The 17,729-nt window shown below is 29.7% G+C and overlaps 1 protein-coding gene and 1 pseudogene across 1 annotated transcript; both read right to left on the bottom strand.

Annotated features, from left to right (window-relative positions):
* Positions 1-5,480: 5,480 nt before the first annotated feature.
* LOC114185804 (calcium-binding protein PBP1 pseudogene) lies at positions 5,481-6,178 on the bottom strand (annotated as a pseudogene).
* Positions 6,179-13,504: 7,326 nt separating this feature from the next.
* Positions 13,505-17,535, bottom strand: LOC114185132 (G-type lectin S-receptor-like serine/threonine-protein kinase At4g03230). The gene is made up of 8 exons (XM_028072666.2): positions 16,203-17,535; positions 15,600-16,055; positions 15,213-15,362; positions 14,920-15,122; positions 14,619-14,829; positions 14,269-14,506; positions 14,019-14,169; positions 13,505-13,933 (listed from the first exon to the last, which is right to left on the bottom strand). Exons 1-8 carry the CDS (start codon positions 17,500-17,502, stop codon positions 13,631-13,633), a joined length of 3,012 nt encoding a protein of 1,003 aa, XP_027928467.1. The 5' UTR covers positions 17,503-17,535; the 3' UTR covers positions 13,505-13,630.
* Between the last annotated feature and the right edge of the window lie 194 nt (positions 17,536-17,729).

Genomic DNA, 17,729 nt, shown 5'->3' with positions numbered 1-17,729 from the left:
AAGATTTGGAGACAAGAAATAATGATATTCAACTATTGTTGTAATTAATTAAGGTCTTGACCGATTAATTAATTAAGATGAGAAGAAATGTGTTTCCATTAAGATGAATGGGTGGTGGGTGAGAGCATAAGAGCCAATAAAAAGGTATGAGAGTAAGTGTTGGGGATAAAATGTTTGTGGGTTGTCGGCATTTTAGTGATTAGGAGAATGAGAATTAGAAAAGAAAAAGAAAATGATATGAAAAGTAAGTTAACGGAGGGGAGCATGATGAGTTTGAGTAGTGAAGTACAGAGAAATGACATGAAAAGTGAGTGATAGGTTATGTACATTCACGTGAGATCCATCCATCTGGTTTTGTTTTGTTGTCTTCATTATTTTCATTCCCACCATCGAAAAGTGAGTGAGAGTTATTATTATGTTCTGTTTTCTGTGCTGCTCTTCTGTCTCACACACCATCATTTCTATTCCATAATAAAATCACCAACAACAAAATTTAAATTAAGGGCTCCAAGTCCATGCTTTTTCAACCTTGTTCTTTCTTGCCTTACGAAATTTGGAAACACCAAATTAAGAGTTCCCAAATCACATTTATTTATTTCTGCTAAAGTATGCATTTATCAAAGATAAGGTATAGATTGTAAATCTCACTTTTTAAGTTGGTTTTATAGAATTAAATTAGCTTGAAAATTTTAAAATATATAATGTAGCTGGAATAATTTTACATTTTTAAATGTTATAAATACTTTTTTAAGTTAGGTTCTTGTTTTATTATTGTTTAGAAGTCCAATACAGTAGATTGCAATTCTTGGGTTTGGGCCACTTTCTTCCAACCCAATTTGGGTCATTTCTTCTTGCACCTCCATAATTGTTTTCTACACATGCATGTGTCAAATTAAAAGATCATCTTATTTCTATCATATTCCAATATTCTTTTTCCAGAAGATCTTCCTCTCCTCTAGAAAGTTTTATCGGGAGGATGCAAAAAGTATGACCAATGGTCCAGTTCTTTAATTTTACAATGAAAAGTCAAAATTTGATTGAGTTGGTCCTAATGAGTATGAAGGATGTATTGGGATGACCATGTTGAAGTTTGAAATAGGTCGGCCTTGGTCGAAGGTCGAGATGGACTTGTCAAAGCTGATGTTGAAGGTCAATCTTAGACAATTTGATTGAAGGTCGAGATGGACTTGTCAAAACTGATGTTGAAGGTCAATCTTGAACAATTTGATTGAAGGTCGAGTCAGATTAACCTAAATCGAAAGTTTAATAATATATTTAAATAAATAATATATTTTAATATTTAGAAAGAAAGTCTATGGTCTAGTTTTGGACCACATGGCTTTCATGGGTTTTATGGTCCTGTAAACTTTTTAAATGAGGAACTTTTTGGTCTTATGAATTTTTTAGGCCCTGAACCCATATGATCCAGGGTCAAGTCTTGCGAAATGTACCAAATTGTCAGTTCTAGATATCTCTCTTCTCAACTTTTTTTTTTTATAGGATGTACCAAATTATCAGCTCTAAATATTTTCCTCCTCTACTTTTTTTTTTCTCATTAAGCATATTCAAAATTTTACGATCCAGAATACAAAATAAAATAATTGTATAAATCGTGAAATTAGAATACATTTTTTACTTTTATGTTTTGGATTACATAATTCAAAATACAAATTTATATTTTAAATTATACAATTCATAACATTAAAAGTATATTGTGGATTCATATAATTCGGAATATAAAATAAAAGATATGTCTTTGGATTATATAATTTGGATTATATAATTTGTAATGTAAAATTTTATATTTTGAATTTTAGTTTGCATTTATTGTTTTACGTTCAGATTGTACGATCTGAATTACAATTTTTGTGTTTCAGATTTGTATATTTCGAAATAGTTTTGAATTGTGCATATTGGAAATGAAAAGAGGGTAAATTTGGAATTTTAAAATTTAGGAAGGTGCAGAAAGAAAAAATATAGAGGTGCGGGAAGAAATGTTTTCCAATTTGTGCTGCAGGACATCCATAAGGCTGTTTCTGAATTCATCTCATTCAGTGAAAAAAAAGCAATATATATATATATATATATATATATATATATATATATATATATTTATATTTGATAGTGTCCAATAAAAGCATCACGTGTCTGGTCGTAATATTCCTTTTGTATTTTGGAGTGTGTCCATGTCTCTCTGTAATTAGAAATTAAATGTATTTGTTATAATTGTTAAATAACGATGAAAATATTGATATAATAAAGAACCTCTTCAACTATTTTGCAAAACGACGTCTAAAATAAAATAGTTGAATTGTTAACAAAAACGTAATTCCATTGGTATATAACAATCCCAAATGAAGAATGGAACTTGGATTATCTCAATCTTAACCTTTAAACATATCTTTGGTTCAACCTCAATTATATATCATTGAACCTCAGTGAAACCCTGTTTATTTATTTGAGATATATTGACTTAAATTATTCATATAATTTATGAATTACATTTAACTTTTTGCATTTTTTAACCATCTTATTTTTATAGTTGGATTGGATATTCATTTATAATGTATAGATTATATTGAAATTTTATTAGATAATCAAATTTTTAAAAGGACTAATGATTATTTTTTTATCTAGTCCATTGAAAATAAATTTAACATAAATCATATAAAGTTTAGTAATTAAATACTATGTTATGTTAATAAGCTAAAAAATTTAAAATTATCAAACCAAATAATAAAAAGTTGAATTAAATATGTTTCTAGTTTCTATGCAAAATTTAAATTTGTCTCAATCTCAATTTTTGATACATTTCTTTTCTTCATAATTTAAAAAATAAATGGATATGATTTATTTAGTCCAATAATGTTACATTTTTTTTATATGTTAAATGCTAACATTTGAGTTGAAAGGTATCCAGAATAAATTATTCAAACGTCAATTTTGAAACGTCGTATAAACATGTTAAAAGTCTAACGAAGTTAAAAAAAATTATAATTATTTATTTTTAATGTTTGGGTACTACATGTATCAAAATTTGAGACTAAAACAATTTTTTATCTCCCTTCAAATTTTATGAACTAATAACATTTAACTCTAAAAGATTTATTTGGTTGAACTTATTAGATTTATACTGTATTTACAAAAACATAAAGCTGTTTTGTGACTATTTTTATGAGGTGGTATGAAAGAAATAAGAGAAAATAAAGAGTCTAATAAATGATGTGATAATATAAAAAAGTAACATAATATATAAATCACAATCATAACTAAAACAGTTTCTTACCCCTTTGCTTTGAAGAAATTAAACATAAAATGAGGAATCATATATGATATGCAAAATTGTCTTAAATTTATAAATGCGTTCCTTTCCTGGTATTTACATCGAAAAAGGTATAAGGTTTAAAGATTGAAATTTTCACTGTAAAAATAAGTTGTTTATGAAAAGGAATAAGACAAGAAAAGAGCAAAATCTTGTTGGGAACACTACCAACAACTTCCAAAGTTTAATATTTATAAATCTAATCGTTGCTGCAATTGATCTTTTTGTTATAGAAAAATGCTACAATAACTTTGATCTTATAATTATTGGATGATTTGAATTTCTTTCTATTATTTTTTTATGACAATTTTTTGTCTGGATTATTGACGCACAAATCTTGTCTTTAAGATTTCTTCGGATACTAAATATATTTAAAAATTATAGCTGTTTAAGCAAGATTAATCTTAATAGTTACCTTATTAGTAACTAATTTTATTTTAAAATTTTTCACCAATGAATGAGAAGGCTCGCATGTTATGCAAATAATTATAAGTGAAGTTTAAAACAAAAAATAAATTAAACCTTAATATCACTTGTTGCTTTGGAAACTTTGGTACTTTGACTCGTTAATTTTAGGTTTAATAGTTTTTACTTTACTTTTTATTGGAATTATTCAATTCGATTTCTTAGTGTTTTGTCTTAAGGTAGTTTTTTTTTTTTATATATATTATTAAAAAAGGTTGTTATAATTTTTTTAATTAAATTGGTGTTGATAATCCAAAATCATATTAATTAAACTTACATAATGTCATATTATCACTTTTTAAATAATGTCTACCACCGTAAATTTAATAAAAGGGATCAGGTTAACTTTACTTTTAATAAGAATAAGAATTAAAAAAAAAAAAAAGAGAACCATTTCAAATAATTATTACAAAAAATTGAGATAAAAAAATGTTATTAACCTTCATTTTATTTTTCTAAACCAGGCTTCATAATTTTTCAATTATTAAAATCAAGAATCCATTTAATAATAAATAGAATGGAGATCTGACCTAATATTATTTGTATAGATTGAAAATAATCATCAAATATTTGAATAAAAACAAAAATAGTGTCCAGAAACATTTCAATTGCGAAAGCTCTTTAATGTTTTATTCCTTCATTTTAGCTATACATTTCTTGTTATTATATGTAAATCAATGTCTAATTACACTCTTATTACAAAATTATTTTTAATTATTCGACGAGTTTAAACCAAGAAACATAATTTTTCAAATTTTACAGATCAAATCACGAAAATTAATCACAAAAAATTTAAATCAGAAAACTAAAAATTTAATATAGATTAGATTTTCTTTTATAATAACACACTCCTTAGCCAAAAATTAAGATGGCTTGGTACTTTTAATTATAATGGTGAGATTATTGTTTTGAACAAGTAAAAAAGTACGGATTGAACTTACCCAAAACGATATATTGCGAATCTTTATTACTTTCCTTAGTATAAAAGAAACTGAAAAATGTATTCGCCGTTCAAAGCAATTGCACCAAATATTCATTCAGGTCAATGACACCAAAACTCCAAAAGAAACCTTTACTGTATAAAAATTTAAGGGTTAAATATATATTTTTTTTCTTTAAACTTTGAGTTAAATTTGAAATTAGTTTTTTTTCAAAATTTTGAATCAATTTAATCCTTCATCTTATAAATACGTGAATTTAGTCATTTTAACATAATTTTGTTAAATTTATTTAATATTTTAAATGTATTTCAGGATTATATTTGAGTTGTTTATATTGTTTAACATATTTTCACTTTAATGTTAAGTCAAATACTATTATCAAACGCGTTTGAAATGTCAAATCAGTTTAACAAAATTTAGTTAAAATAATTAAATTTACGAATTTTGAAAGATGAATACCTAAATTAATCTAAAATTTTAAAAAAAATCTAATTCCAAATTTTACTAAAAATTAAGGGACAAAAATATATTTAACCCAAAATTTAATTAAGAAAATTAGAGAGTGCTCTTGCAAAAGATAAAAACTGTTTGGGTATATAAATCTGGCAGGGAACGATCCAGAATAGAACATTCAAGTTATGATTTTCTTACTAATTGTGAGATAAGTGTAATTGATCCCTAATCATCAAGTGTTATTCATGTATGTTAGGGTTTGTCGGTGATTTCAGGAGCGAATATCAACAAACAACACATATAATAAACTATAATCATAGTTAATTTGTTAAATATACACAAAAACATCACCGCAAATTCTATGATTCAACAAACATTACATGAAATACGAGTAATACATTATGGAGTGAGTGTGTATCTCTACCATCCGATTTCAACTGCGAAAACGGAGTCGTTTTGGGAAGAACCTGGAAATGAGTTCAAAGGGAAGCGTTATTGTTATGGTGCAGAGCCTGTTGGAGCCAAAACCAAGAGTCCTGCATCAACTGTGGACTCAATCTGAACATCAAAACGCAGAACTCCATCTGAGAGAGTGCACCATCACCGTCAAGATCTCCTTCTCTCATCATGCTCGCAAGTTCATCGTCTTTAAAATCCTGCAAACCCATCGTAGCAGAGTTCTTCCTCAAACTCTCCAGGGTGATCACCCCCTTCTCCTTGTCCATCAGCACCTGAAACCCCTTGCACAGTTCATCGATCAGACCCTCACCGCCAAGTTTACCGGCGATCACCGGTAGCAAGTCTTCGAATTCCATTCCCTTGCCAATCCCAGCCATCCCCAGCAATGTGAATGTGAATGTGTTGTAGGTGATGATGATGACTTTTGGGGTGTTTAAATAGATGCATTTGAAGGTGGGTTGAAGGAAAGAGGTTAGAAAGTTGGTGAAGCGTGGTTCCATGATAGTTAAGAAACAGAGAATTATCATCTCAATACCTTTGATTCTGCTGCGGAACAAACCGTAAGTGCTTCTCTGCTTCCTAGAACTTTGTCAGGGGCTTTTCTGTCAATTTCATTGCATACTTTCTCTGTCTAATCACATTTGACTAAGTTCCCCTCCATCTGGTCAGTTTACCCACCGAATAATAAAAAAACATTATTCAACACAATTTAAACCAAATTAAAAATTTAGTAACTGTATATGCTAGGTGTTCGGAAATTTTTTGGAACAAGTTTTTTCAAACTTTATCAAAGAGAATATCATTTTTTAAATAAGTTCAACTATTTAAACAGTAAAAATGATTTTAACCATTTTTATCATGATTGACTTTGAGGAAATGGGACCAAGGAGATTGTTGTCAAAGGGGGACCAAAACATCGGGTCAAATGTGCAATAGCTTCGTGGATTTCCTTTGCAAAACTTAAATGTGATAGAAAATAACACTGTTTATAATACTGTATTGTTCACAGAGGTTGGATAATTAATTTCAAGATTTCTGAGTCACATAATGCATTAATGCGATCTCAGGTGTACTAGAAAAGCTTAGCTCAACCAGAACACAATACTTATAACAACGTACTTTGGTATTTGGATTACATGGTAGAAATTAAAAGGATAAAAATGAGTGAGTAATGGGATAAAATTTATTATTTCAATATATTTCTTAATTATGAAAAGTTATTATAATAATTAAATATAAATATTAATAAAATATTAATAAATATATTTAATACTATTAAATCTATACCGCATAACTGTCGGTTTATTTATTTTCATCTTGATACAGAAAAACGTAGTATTTTCTTCTTATTCTTTTTTTTGACACATTTTTCATGTATATCAATAAAACTAAACAAAAAAGAAAGCCAACTTTCCATGAAAATCCGCCACCTTTTTATCTGCATCGTGATGTTAATAGAACTTATAGTTGTTCTATGAAGTTTATATATTGTTAATTTATTTGAAATAGATATAGGTTTTGTGATAATTATTTCTATAATATAATACATTTATCAATCAAATGATATAAACACTTTTTTATCGTCAATTTATAAACTATTGTTATTGTCAATTGTACTTTACATTGAGGAATCATCCAATTAGTAAATGAAGATTAATTCCTTTTAAGATGGAAGAATTGTTAAAGTATCCACTTTTTCATACAAACCTAATAAATCAGGCGTTCATTGATGAATGTAAAAGATTAGGAGAAAATTTAATTTGGTCAAACCTTACTCAACTCATCAATTACAGATGGAGTTGCAGGTTCTTTCTTTCCATTATTAAACATTTCCAGTGTAAACACTTAATGGATGATAACATTGGGTTAAAGAAAGTAATAAAAGGAAAAAATAACTTAAAATATTTTAGTCCATTGTGAAAATCACTCGTTTAATCCATTGTGATTTTGAAGTGCACCGAAAATTTAGGAGTTCATCACCGTGGAGACAACGTGTTTAGAATAACTTTTAATAGAATAAAAAATAAGGCATTTTAAAAATGATTTATTCTCAGCCACCGTGCGCAAAAATAAAAGAAAAAAGAAACCAAAGCATCATATAGTATATAATTTATTTTCTTTGTAAAAAATATATTCTTGAAAAAAGAGGAATAAACATGATGTACGATCATGTTGTTCAGAAATGGAAAGGATGAAACCCAAAATGGGAGTAGTGGGAACGCCTAGCAGCACAATGCTAATTAATTAATTAATTTAAGGCCGCGTGGAATGGATGGTTCATAATTGACCAACAACTTAGTCTGAACACTATTTTTGCCAGTTCAAACAAAGTGTTGGCTGGGAAATTTTTAATGTTGTCAACCACACAACAAAACAGGAATAGGTGTTGGTCAGAATTAGCAACACATACAGCAGTGGAGGTTTCTCATCAATTTCATGTGAACATTGTGTCAACGCCATGTACACAAATCTATCTATGTCTCTCATCAAATTCATGTGACCGTAACCACATTGTCATGGTTGACGTTTATGGAATACGAATTCAGCAGCACGGATTACATGTCTTGTTTTTAGTACCATCTTCATTATAAAACTAGAACTAGGAACATTTTATGTTTCCATATTAACTAACATGGTCATGTCACATTCAAAACTAAGGTTTTGAAAAAAAAAATCATGAAAAAGTTAATTATATTGATCAGCTCCAAAAGTTAATTTTAACTTTTTAGGAAAAATATACAATTTTTTATCATATAATTGTGTGGGAAATATATTTATGTTGGAAATATTTAATATAAATAAATAAATAATTAAAATAAACTTTTACTGTTAGTCAATATTATTTTTAGAGATAAATGTTGTTTATGTAAATATTTATTTTATTAAAATATTTATTCAATCAAATTAATTACAATTTATTATTAAGTCTCTCTTCTACATATATTTAGGTACATGAGAATAAGATATATACAACAAAAAACACAAACTCAATAAAAGTGTTTCGATCTTTTGTTCTATATTGTCATGTCGTTTGAGATATTTAGTGTTCATAAAGTGTAGAGATGATTCGTTCACTCCATCGATATAACTGATTGTTGTATCTTGGATTGATTGATATGAGAGAGTTGTATATCTTGGAAGAGAAACATATATAATTTTATTTTGTCCTATACAATATTGCAATCAGATTCAGAGTATTTTCTATTTTCTTCTTCAATTATAATTGCATCGTATTTTTCTTATTTGTTTGACTTAATGAATCCTTTATCGTCTATATATCTGTCTTTATATCTATGTTTTTATCTTATAATTATTATTATTTATATTTTATTATGTTTTCTAACATTCTTAGATACAATGTCTTTTTTTTTTTACTCATAATATTTCTTTTATTGTAAAAGTCAAATATAATGTTAAATAATATATTTGTCATTAAATTTTTTGGTCTGCTAAGAACAACAAATAAAATGTTACTTAATTGAAATATGGTTATATTATATCTAATTCACTTTGGAACATTCTCTTTATTTCTTTATCTCTTGATCTCTTATTAGAGTAAGCATAAACACTATTGCACATGTGTATATGCATTCTCAATGTTATTAAATTAATATGTAAAATAAATTTATATTTATTAAAAACAAAATAAAATGAATAGAAAAAAGATACAAAAATAAATGTTGATGAATAAAAGAAATAAGGAAAAAAGATAAACATTTTTATAAGTTACATGTAAAAATAAAAGTTAATTTTTAAAAATTTAACAAATAATTATCTTATATAAAAGGTAAACTTAGAATTACAAAATATAAACACAAAAAATAAACTCTCTTTAAATATAGTTATAAATTATATATAATTATAGATTCACTTTTCACTTTGGGAACATACCTTTTGACTTTGCCTTCCATATCCAAACCTGAAAAAATTTGTATAACATTCCATACATGTTTTCTCGTGGAAGAGGAGAGATTTAACCAATCCGGATTAATCTTTCCCAAATGTACTTCTTTTATACTTTCTGGAATGTATACTTGGGAAGATATTTTTAAATTCAAAAGATATTTTTCGATATATATATATATATATATGAATATGTTTTTTATTTTTATATATTTTGGAATACAGATTTTTGAATTTATTTGATAAATGTATTTTTAGATTTGAAATTATTTTTTGAAATATAGTTTTTTAATTATATTTTGTAATATGTAATTTGAAAGGTATTTTTAGGTTAAAAAATATTTTTTAAAATATTTATTTCAGAATATATTTTTTATAATATTTTGAAATGTTTAGATTCAAAAATAACTTTCGAATGATCAATTCGGTATGTATTTAAGAAAGAGGTGTAGGAGTAACTTTTACTTTTTTATTATAGTTTTAATGAAGAATAATTTGAAATTTATGAGTTTTATATGGGGTGCAAGAAAAAACAAGAAAGCTGCAAGAAGAAATAACCATTTTCAGGCATCAAGTTGAAGATGTGTGGTTTGTAGAGGCCCATCAATGGGTTTGGAAATGGCCCGTTACTGTTTAAACTCAAAATGAAGATTTTGAAGGAATTTCTTTCGGCAACAATGGGATCCAATGTGACAAGCGTAAACAAAAAGGAAAATGAAACTGACAACAGAGAGCTGCTTAAAAGTATTTAACTCAAATATTTTATACACGAGTTATTCTTTCAATCTTTTAATAAATGCTTGAACCAGTTAACCTAAGAAACAATTTCACCTATTCTCGATTCTACACAGAACATCACATACACTATTGTTTAAAAGGATACCATATGCGACAATATTGTTCGTAGTAGTAATTAGTTAAAAATACAAGAAATCTCTATTTCATATGTATTTAGTTATTTTAATAATTACAAAAAAATACACAAATAAAAAAAAAATAGCAATTATACCACATAAGAGGTTCTACACACTAATTTTGTTTGAATAGAAATCGTACCTGGAATGTACTCTTCTTCCTTTCTTCAATTTTCGTTTTTCAAGTTTTTATGTTTTTTCTAAATTTTATAGAAACATGTGTTTTTTTTTTTTTTAATTTTGAGATATATTTTCATTAATTTGATTAGTGAATTAAAAGTAATTATTTTAATAATTTTTACTTTTTAAACTTTATCATGCTTTTCTTAATTTTCTATAAACGTATATTTTTTATTTAACTTTTTGAATAATTTGATTATTAAAATTACACATATAAATTTTATTTATTAAAATTTTAGGATTTGCTCAATAATGAAAGAAAGTTATGTTACTGATTGCCATAAGAAAACAAAAAGGCTATTTAATATAAGATTGTGATGTACCATTTTCGTAGAAAGCGAGAGTTAGATAACATTATGTTAAATAGAGAAAGAACAAGCATAACATTTGGTTCTATTATTTGAAGAAAACAAATGCCCAATAGATACTTTTTTCTTATATAAAATAGAAGTTGTCGGAAGATGAAGAAGAACATAAAAAACAGAAGAGAAAAAAAGCCTTTTACGTCATATATGGATGGAAGAGTGTAAAAAAATATTTTAAAGATTTTATCAAACAAAAACAATTAAAGAATTTAACTAAGTGTGACGATTAGAGTCTGGCCTGTTGGGTCAGTATGCGGAAAAAATGTAGGGCGGGTCAGGGTAGTGAGCTCGTATAGGCCCACATAGACTTGTGGTTCGTGCGGACCGGCCCGCAAGCTCGCATAAAATTAAAAAAAGAAAAAAAAAACTTGCACTCTCGTGTATGTTAATTATTTTTTTTTATGGACTCTTGCATTAACCTTTCAAATTCTTGTATAACTGTACAAGACAAGTATTATGTAATCTTTAATTAATATGTAAGCTAAAATTTAAAGAATACATTGTATATGTTATAGTATGAGTACAATGAAAATGTTAAATTATCAATTTAGCATCTAATTCTCCAAAATCTTTACTTAATTTTGTGAACTTCTTAAAGTTTCCCAATTTTTAAACATTGAAAGTTGAGATGGTAAATAAACCCGTGCCCGTGGGTATTATCCGAACTCGTCCCCGTTTTGACAGAGAATTCCCGCATTGACTGGGTATGGGTATGGGTATGGGGAATCCCCGAATTTTTCAATTGGGTATGGGGATGGTTATGGGTATGTACATATCCCCGCCATAATACCCGTCCCCGCCATATCTCCATTATCATTTAAATTATTAAAATATTCACAATTAATTAAGTAACCATATATATATATTTCTCAATTTTTTATTTCTTCTAATTATTTGGGTTGTCATGAAACTCATTCACATCTCCAATATATTTTTCATCTTATCATAACATTTATGTAATTATGTTAAAATTATGTATGTCAATTACAAATTTTTTATATCTCATATTTGAATATTTCTATTATTTTTTAATATTTTTATTTATTGTATATTTTCCTTTCACATGAGTATGTTCAATACTCTCAATTTAAGTGTTTAATAGCCTAAATCTTTCATTTACTAGGTAATATAAAAAAAATTCTTTACTTATTTTTATTAATTTTTGTTTCATTTGAAAAACTCTTTTATTTCGCTAAAACAATTATTTTTCAACCATTGAGTATATATGTTGATATTTGAAAAGTGTTCTTAGATGTCTAAGGTATTTTTCATCTTATCATACCCTTAATTATACATTCGTTTTCCTTTGTGTGATTTTTTTCAATAGTTTCTCAAATTGTTTCTAAGACATGCATTCGTTAATTTTTTAATATTTTTATTTGTTGTTTATTTTCATCATGTAGAATACTATTTCAGTATATTTTATCTATTTTTTTTTATTTTTTAACTCATTATATCAATCATAATGTAATTTTTTACTATAATTGTATAAATAACTTTTATTTACTACAATATCAAAATTTAATGTAATTGTTATGAATATTTTTTTATCACCATCCAACATATATTGGAGTTCAAAAGATACAATAATCATGTTAAATTTGTTTTATTATGTTTATTATTTGTTATTTGCATCATTTTGATTAAGTGATGTATTATCATTTTTATTAGTGTATAAAAAAAGAGATTAATTAGAATTTAAAAAATTGAAGTAAATAAACATTTAAAATATACTTTAATTTGAATATTTGTTTTCTTTTAAATTTTTTTAAAAATATTTTTATATTTTATCAACTAGGTTTCATTAATGTTTGCAGTTTTCAAATTTAATAAATGTTTTAGTTCTCATGAAATTTTATTTGGTATTCCAATCTAAAATGTAAACAATTATAATTTATTTCAAAGTATTTGATATCAAAGAAACAACCATCCTTCTAATATTGAATATTTGATAATATTATGTTTTCTTTACCGTAATTTTTTATTATTTTATAAAAATTAATTAAAATTTATATTGAAGTTAGTAAGGAAACATGTACGGGTATGGGTACGAGATTATACCCGTTACCCGGTGGGGATGGGGATGAGATAAAACTTTGATACCCGTTGGGTTTGGGTATGAGGATGAGGATGAATTTTTTTTACGGGGATGGGTATGGGATAGTGAAACCCGTCACCGCCTCGCCCCGTCCCATTACCATCCCTAATTGAAAGTTTTATCATTAAAATTAAAAAAGAAATTAAAAAAAAAAGCGGACCGGTCCACAAACCCGCGAGCCAAGTAGTATGCGGGGCGGACCAGTGTTTTCAACCCGCATAAAATGTGCGAGACGAAACGGACCAGTCCGCGTTGTGAAAGCTGGACCTAAACGGGTTGGGCCGAGTGCATTGCCACCCCTAAATTTAACTATAGGGAAAATGTTTTTTTTTTTTTTTTTTATCTTTTGAAATAATTTCTTGAATGAATTTTATAATTGTGGGATGATATGACACAAAATGGTGTTTGGTTCACGGTCCCAATAAAAGAAAATATTAAAATTAATCCTTAACAAGAATACAAAAAACCCTAACTTGTTATAAAATAGAACTAATATAACAATATACAGTTTTCATGGGTTTCATCATGTACTATCGACCTTGTTCGTAACTGCTGTCAAATTTCAGACTTGTTTCTGGTTTGCTAGAAGAAGAAGCTGAACCAGAATAACGCTTGTTCATAAAAAATGTTGGCTGTGTGGGAATTGGCATGCTTGTTGTCTCTATATCAAGCATGTACAAAACATTTGACATAGTGGGTCGATCACTTGGTTCATCTTGTATGCATAATAGCCCAACAACGGCACACTTGAAGAATTGATTTTCGTTGCATGTTTCACCAAGGCTAGGATCCATTATATCAAGTAACTTCTTCTCTGACCATAACTTCCATGCCTGATAGATACAATGTAAAGAAAAATTATTCAGTAGTCAATATAAGGCACAAAAACAACACAACACTGCAACACAAGAAGCATACATAACCCAAAAGGCTGGAAATTTGTTTGGACTCATAGAATCCTGTGTTCCTTTTTCCGCTAAGAATCTCCAACAGAACCACCCCAAAGCTGAAAACATCAGATTTCACTGAAAAAAGTCCATCCAAAGCATACTCTGGAGCCATGTATCCGCTTTAAAACAACAAAATCAATGTTAAATGTAGCAATGGAACATCACATTCAGAAAATTAGCAATAAGGCATATACAGTGAGAGTAGTTGGTGAACTTACTAGGTTCCCATCACTCTCTCTGTACTTGCTTCGGTTTCTTTTCCTCCAAATATTTTGGCAAGACCAAAGTCTGATATCTTTGGATTCATTTCCTGATCTAAGAGAACGTTGCTGGTTTTCAGGTCTCTATGAATCACTCTCAATCTAGAGTCTTGATGAAGGTATAGCATGCCTCGTGCAATGCCTACAATTATCTCAAACCGCATTGGCCAATCCAAGAGTATAGTTCGACTACGGTCTTTCAACGTATGCATTTCACATTTCAAATCAAGAACAAAGTTAGTGAAGTGATTGCCGTAATAATTAGAGAATACTTTAAGAAAGTTGTATGATGGAATATGGAGCCTAACCAAATATAAATGAGTCCAAGCTCTTATTTGGCATGTATTCATAGAGTAAAATATTTTCATCTCCTTTTATGCAGTAGCCCCTCAGTCTAACAAGGTTCCGATGTTGAAGTTTGGCAATCAAAATAACCTCATTCTTGAATTCTTGCAGGCCTTGAGTGGAAACACTTGAAAGTCTCTTCACAGCTATTTCTTGACCTCCAGGAAAAGTTCCCTGCATAAAAGGTTTCCATATATCATGAGATGATTTTGTATGGATTCAGTGCTTCATAGGTAATAAAGATTGATGCATTGAACAAATCACCTTGTATACAGGTCCGTAACCTCCTCTTCCAAGCTTGTTAGAATCTGAGAAATTATCTGTAGCTGCAAGAATGCTTGCAAAAGTGTAAAAGGGCACTTCAATGCCTTCGATGTCTTTTTCTTCTAAACTTCCTAAGCCAATTAAACCTTTCACATGTCTTTCACTCTCATACAAGCTCTCCTGAATTCGGGTGCTTGCTCCATCTGAACCCGGTAACAACAGATATATACATTTCATTATTTGTGTGAAGATAAAACGTTTTTATTTCAAAATACAAAACTACAAAATATTACCAAGTTTACGGGCTTTTTTCTTTCTCCAAACAATGCCAAATGCTATTATGCATGTCACAGCAGCCAGGGTACCAAGAGTTGGTAAAAGAATCAATTCTAGTCGAGTTGAATGATTTCCTGATAGCTCTTCTGTCACAGAATGGAAAAGAACTGCAAAAAGTAATAGGGCAAACACCATTATAATTGTACTACCAAAATACCATCAATTGACATCGCAGTTTTTAATTACAGTCAAGAAAATGTTTCAAAGGGGTTTGGAAAATCCAGGACAGGACTAATTCCATCTGCACGTGCTTGGAACAGCAAGAAAATCATTGACCCAATTACTTTTACGGTATTAAAGGAGAAAAATAGAAAAGTGGAGAGGCTGATGAAAAAAATCCTAACCTTGGGTGCAGCTGATTAATGTGTCATTCCAATTATAGTTTGAATCACAACGGCACCTACTTCCACCTTCCCCTGTTGCTCTGCATGTTGAATTTGGCCAATTCATGCAGTCTGTAAGCTTACTACAGGGGGGTTCTGGCGCTGGTAGCCAATTCATTTTTATTACGGAATCTTCAATATACTCAGCTATATTAAACGGAAAATCAGTCCTATTTTGACTGCTGAAACTGGAATTAAATAAATAGAAATAGTCTGTTTTAATTAAAAACATTCTGGTATCTTCATCGATCCAAGTTACTGGGTAAGACCTTCCTCCGGGAATCATAAAACTAACTTTGCCAGTGGATTTGTCGCAATTGAAGTTGTTGTACGTGGGGTCTCCACAGTTTGCTCCAGTGCTCAGCGGATATGGAATCGCATATATGCCGCAAGGTTCACAGGATTTAGCAGTTGGTGCTACACAACAACAATTAATAATTCAGCCATAAATCATGTTCCATAGTTTACCTTTCAATCCATCCTTCAAACTGATGAGTCAATACAATAAGACCTACGATATGATCTAGAAGTTTCAAGTATTGGAATTAAGGATATATAAAATACCTATATCTGATGTCTTAACCAAGATAGAAAGATCACGACCGCGCGGGTAGTTCTCAACAAGAGAAGTTAAAGGCCGCGTCCAGATATTGCACGAGTATGAATTACTGTCACGAAATGTAGAAGTATTAAATGAATATGCCTGGCACTGTGATTGTGGACACATGTTGATGCACCAGGATTGGCATTCTGCTTCTGTTTGAGTATCAATTTCTTGGTCTGGGTCATCCACTTTTATGTTGGTGAAGTTCAGGAACATCACGTCGTTGTTGGTACACGATGCTGATTTTCTCACACACCCTTTGGACTTCCATTCTCCGTCAGAACGAGAAACATGAATAGAACTGAATCCTGGAAAACATCTGCACGGAATGGAGTTATCTTTGTTACATAAGCTGAAGCTCCCGCAATAATCATACATGTCACACTTGCTCTCTGGCCCCGACCATTTCTTATTCCATTGTAATTCTTTCTCGTCCCACTTCAGAAACACTATCTCCCCGCTATAATTCATCAAAAGCCTTGATTTATTGTACGTGTAAGGTTGTGATACGAAGAGTGTTTTGTTAGAATAATTGTACGTTTTAGTATTCCAGATGTCGTTGTTCAACAAGTTAAATACCACTTGGGAAGCCGCTTCTGTGTTGTCAAGGTCAAGTTCAGCAAGTGTCCAGTAGATTTGTGATCGAGATTGCACAACGAAGCTCCGTGTCTCAGCCTGTTGAGTCAGCTTGAAGGTGAAGTTCCCAGGTGCTGGGTTAGCGGAGTCTCTCCAACAAGTCAACGACAAACTCGCATCCATTTTCATGCCGGGAAGAAACGTGTCTGTTGGGTTCTGGAAGCTTTCCCACAGGTATGTCGTTTCAGAGTCATCCTCTTTTAGTACTAGATTCCCAGAATCTAGGAGCTGCAGTGTTCTGTTTGAGGACGAGGATGCTCCAAGTTCAGAAGACCAGCGGGTTTTGAATGCATCTTCTACCACCAGATTTCCATCCTCCGCAATTCGAAAAACTCCACTGGAATCTGCAACAGGATCATCTCTATTAGCAACCCACACCACTGTTTGTGGCTCCAAGCCGTGATACCATATCCCCAAGTATCTTTTCTCTCCATTTTCCATACCAGAAGGAGAAAAGAAGCCCAGCTCAAATGTGGCGTTTGATGAAACAAGGTTTCCTTCGGAGGAGTCCTGAGTTATGTTCTGGTTAACCTTCAGAGTATCTCCACCCAAACATATTTGGAAGCATAACGGCAGCCATAGAAGAAGAAGGGAGAACGACAACACAACCCCTTCACTTCTCATTGCCAGAACAAACCTTCTACGATTTCTCTGATCCTTCTTCCCAAAATTTTGATATCAAATGCTATAAACTAAACCTCTCGTTATTTACTTGTTGATCCTTTTTACTCAATAAATACATAAATAAATGAATTTGTTGATCTTTCAACGAGCTAAAAATTAGAAAGCCATGTTTAAGTCTCGCTTGGCATGCTCAACAAAGATATTCTAATGCATTCATACTAGTCAAA

Source organism: Vigna unguiculata, chromosome 5 (genome assembly GCF_037176805.1).
Source record: "Vigna unguiculata cultivar grain cowpea cultivar isolate G323 ecotype 2 chromosome 5, ASM3717680v1, whole genome shotgun sequence".
Taxonomy (NCBI): domain Eukaryota; kingdom Viridiplantae; phylum Streptophyta; class Magnoliopsida; order Fabales; family Fabaceae; genus Vigna; species Vigna unguiculata.
This window is presented reverse-complemented; position numbering and strand designations above follow the sequence as displayed.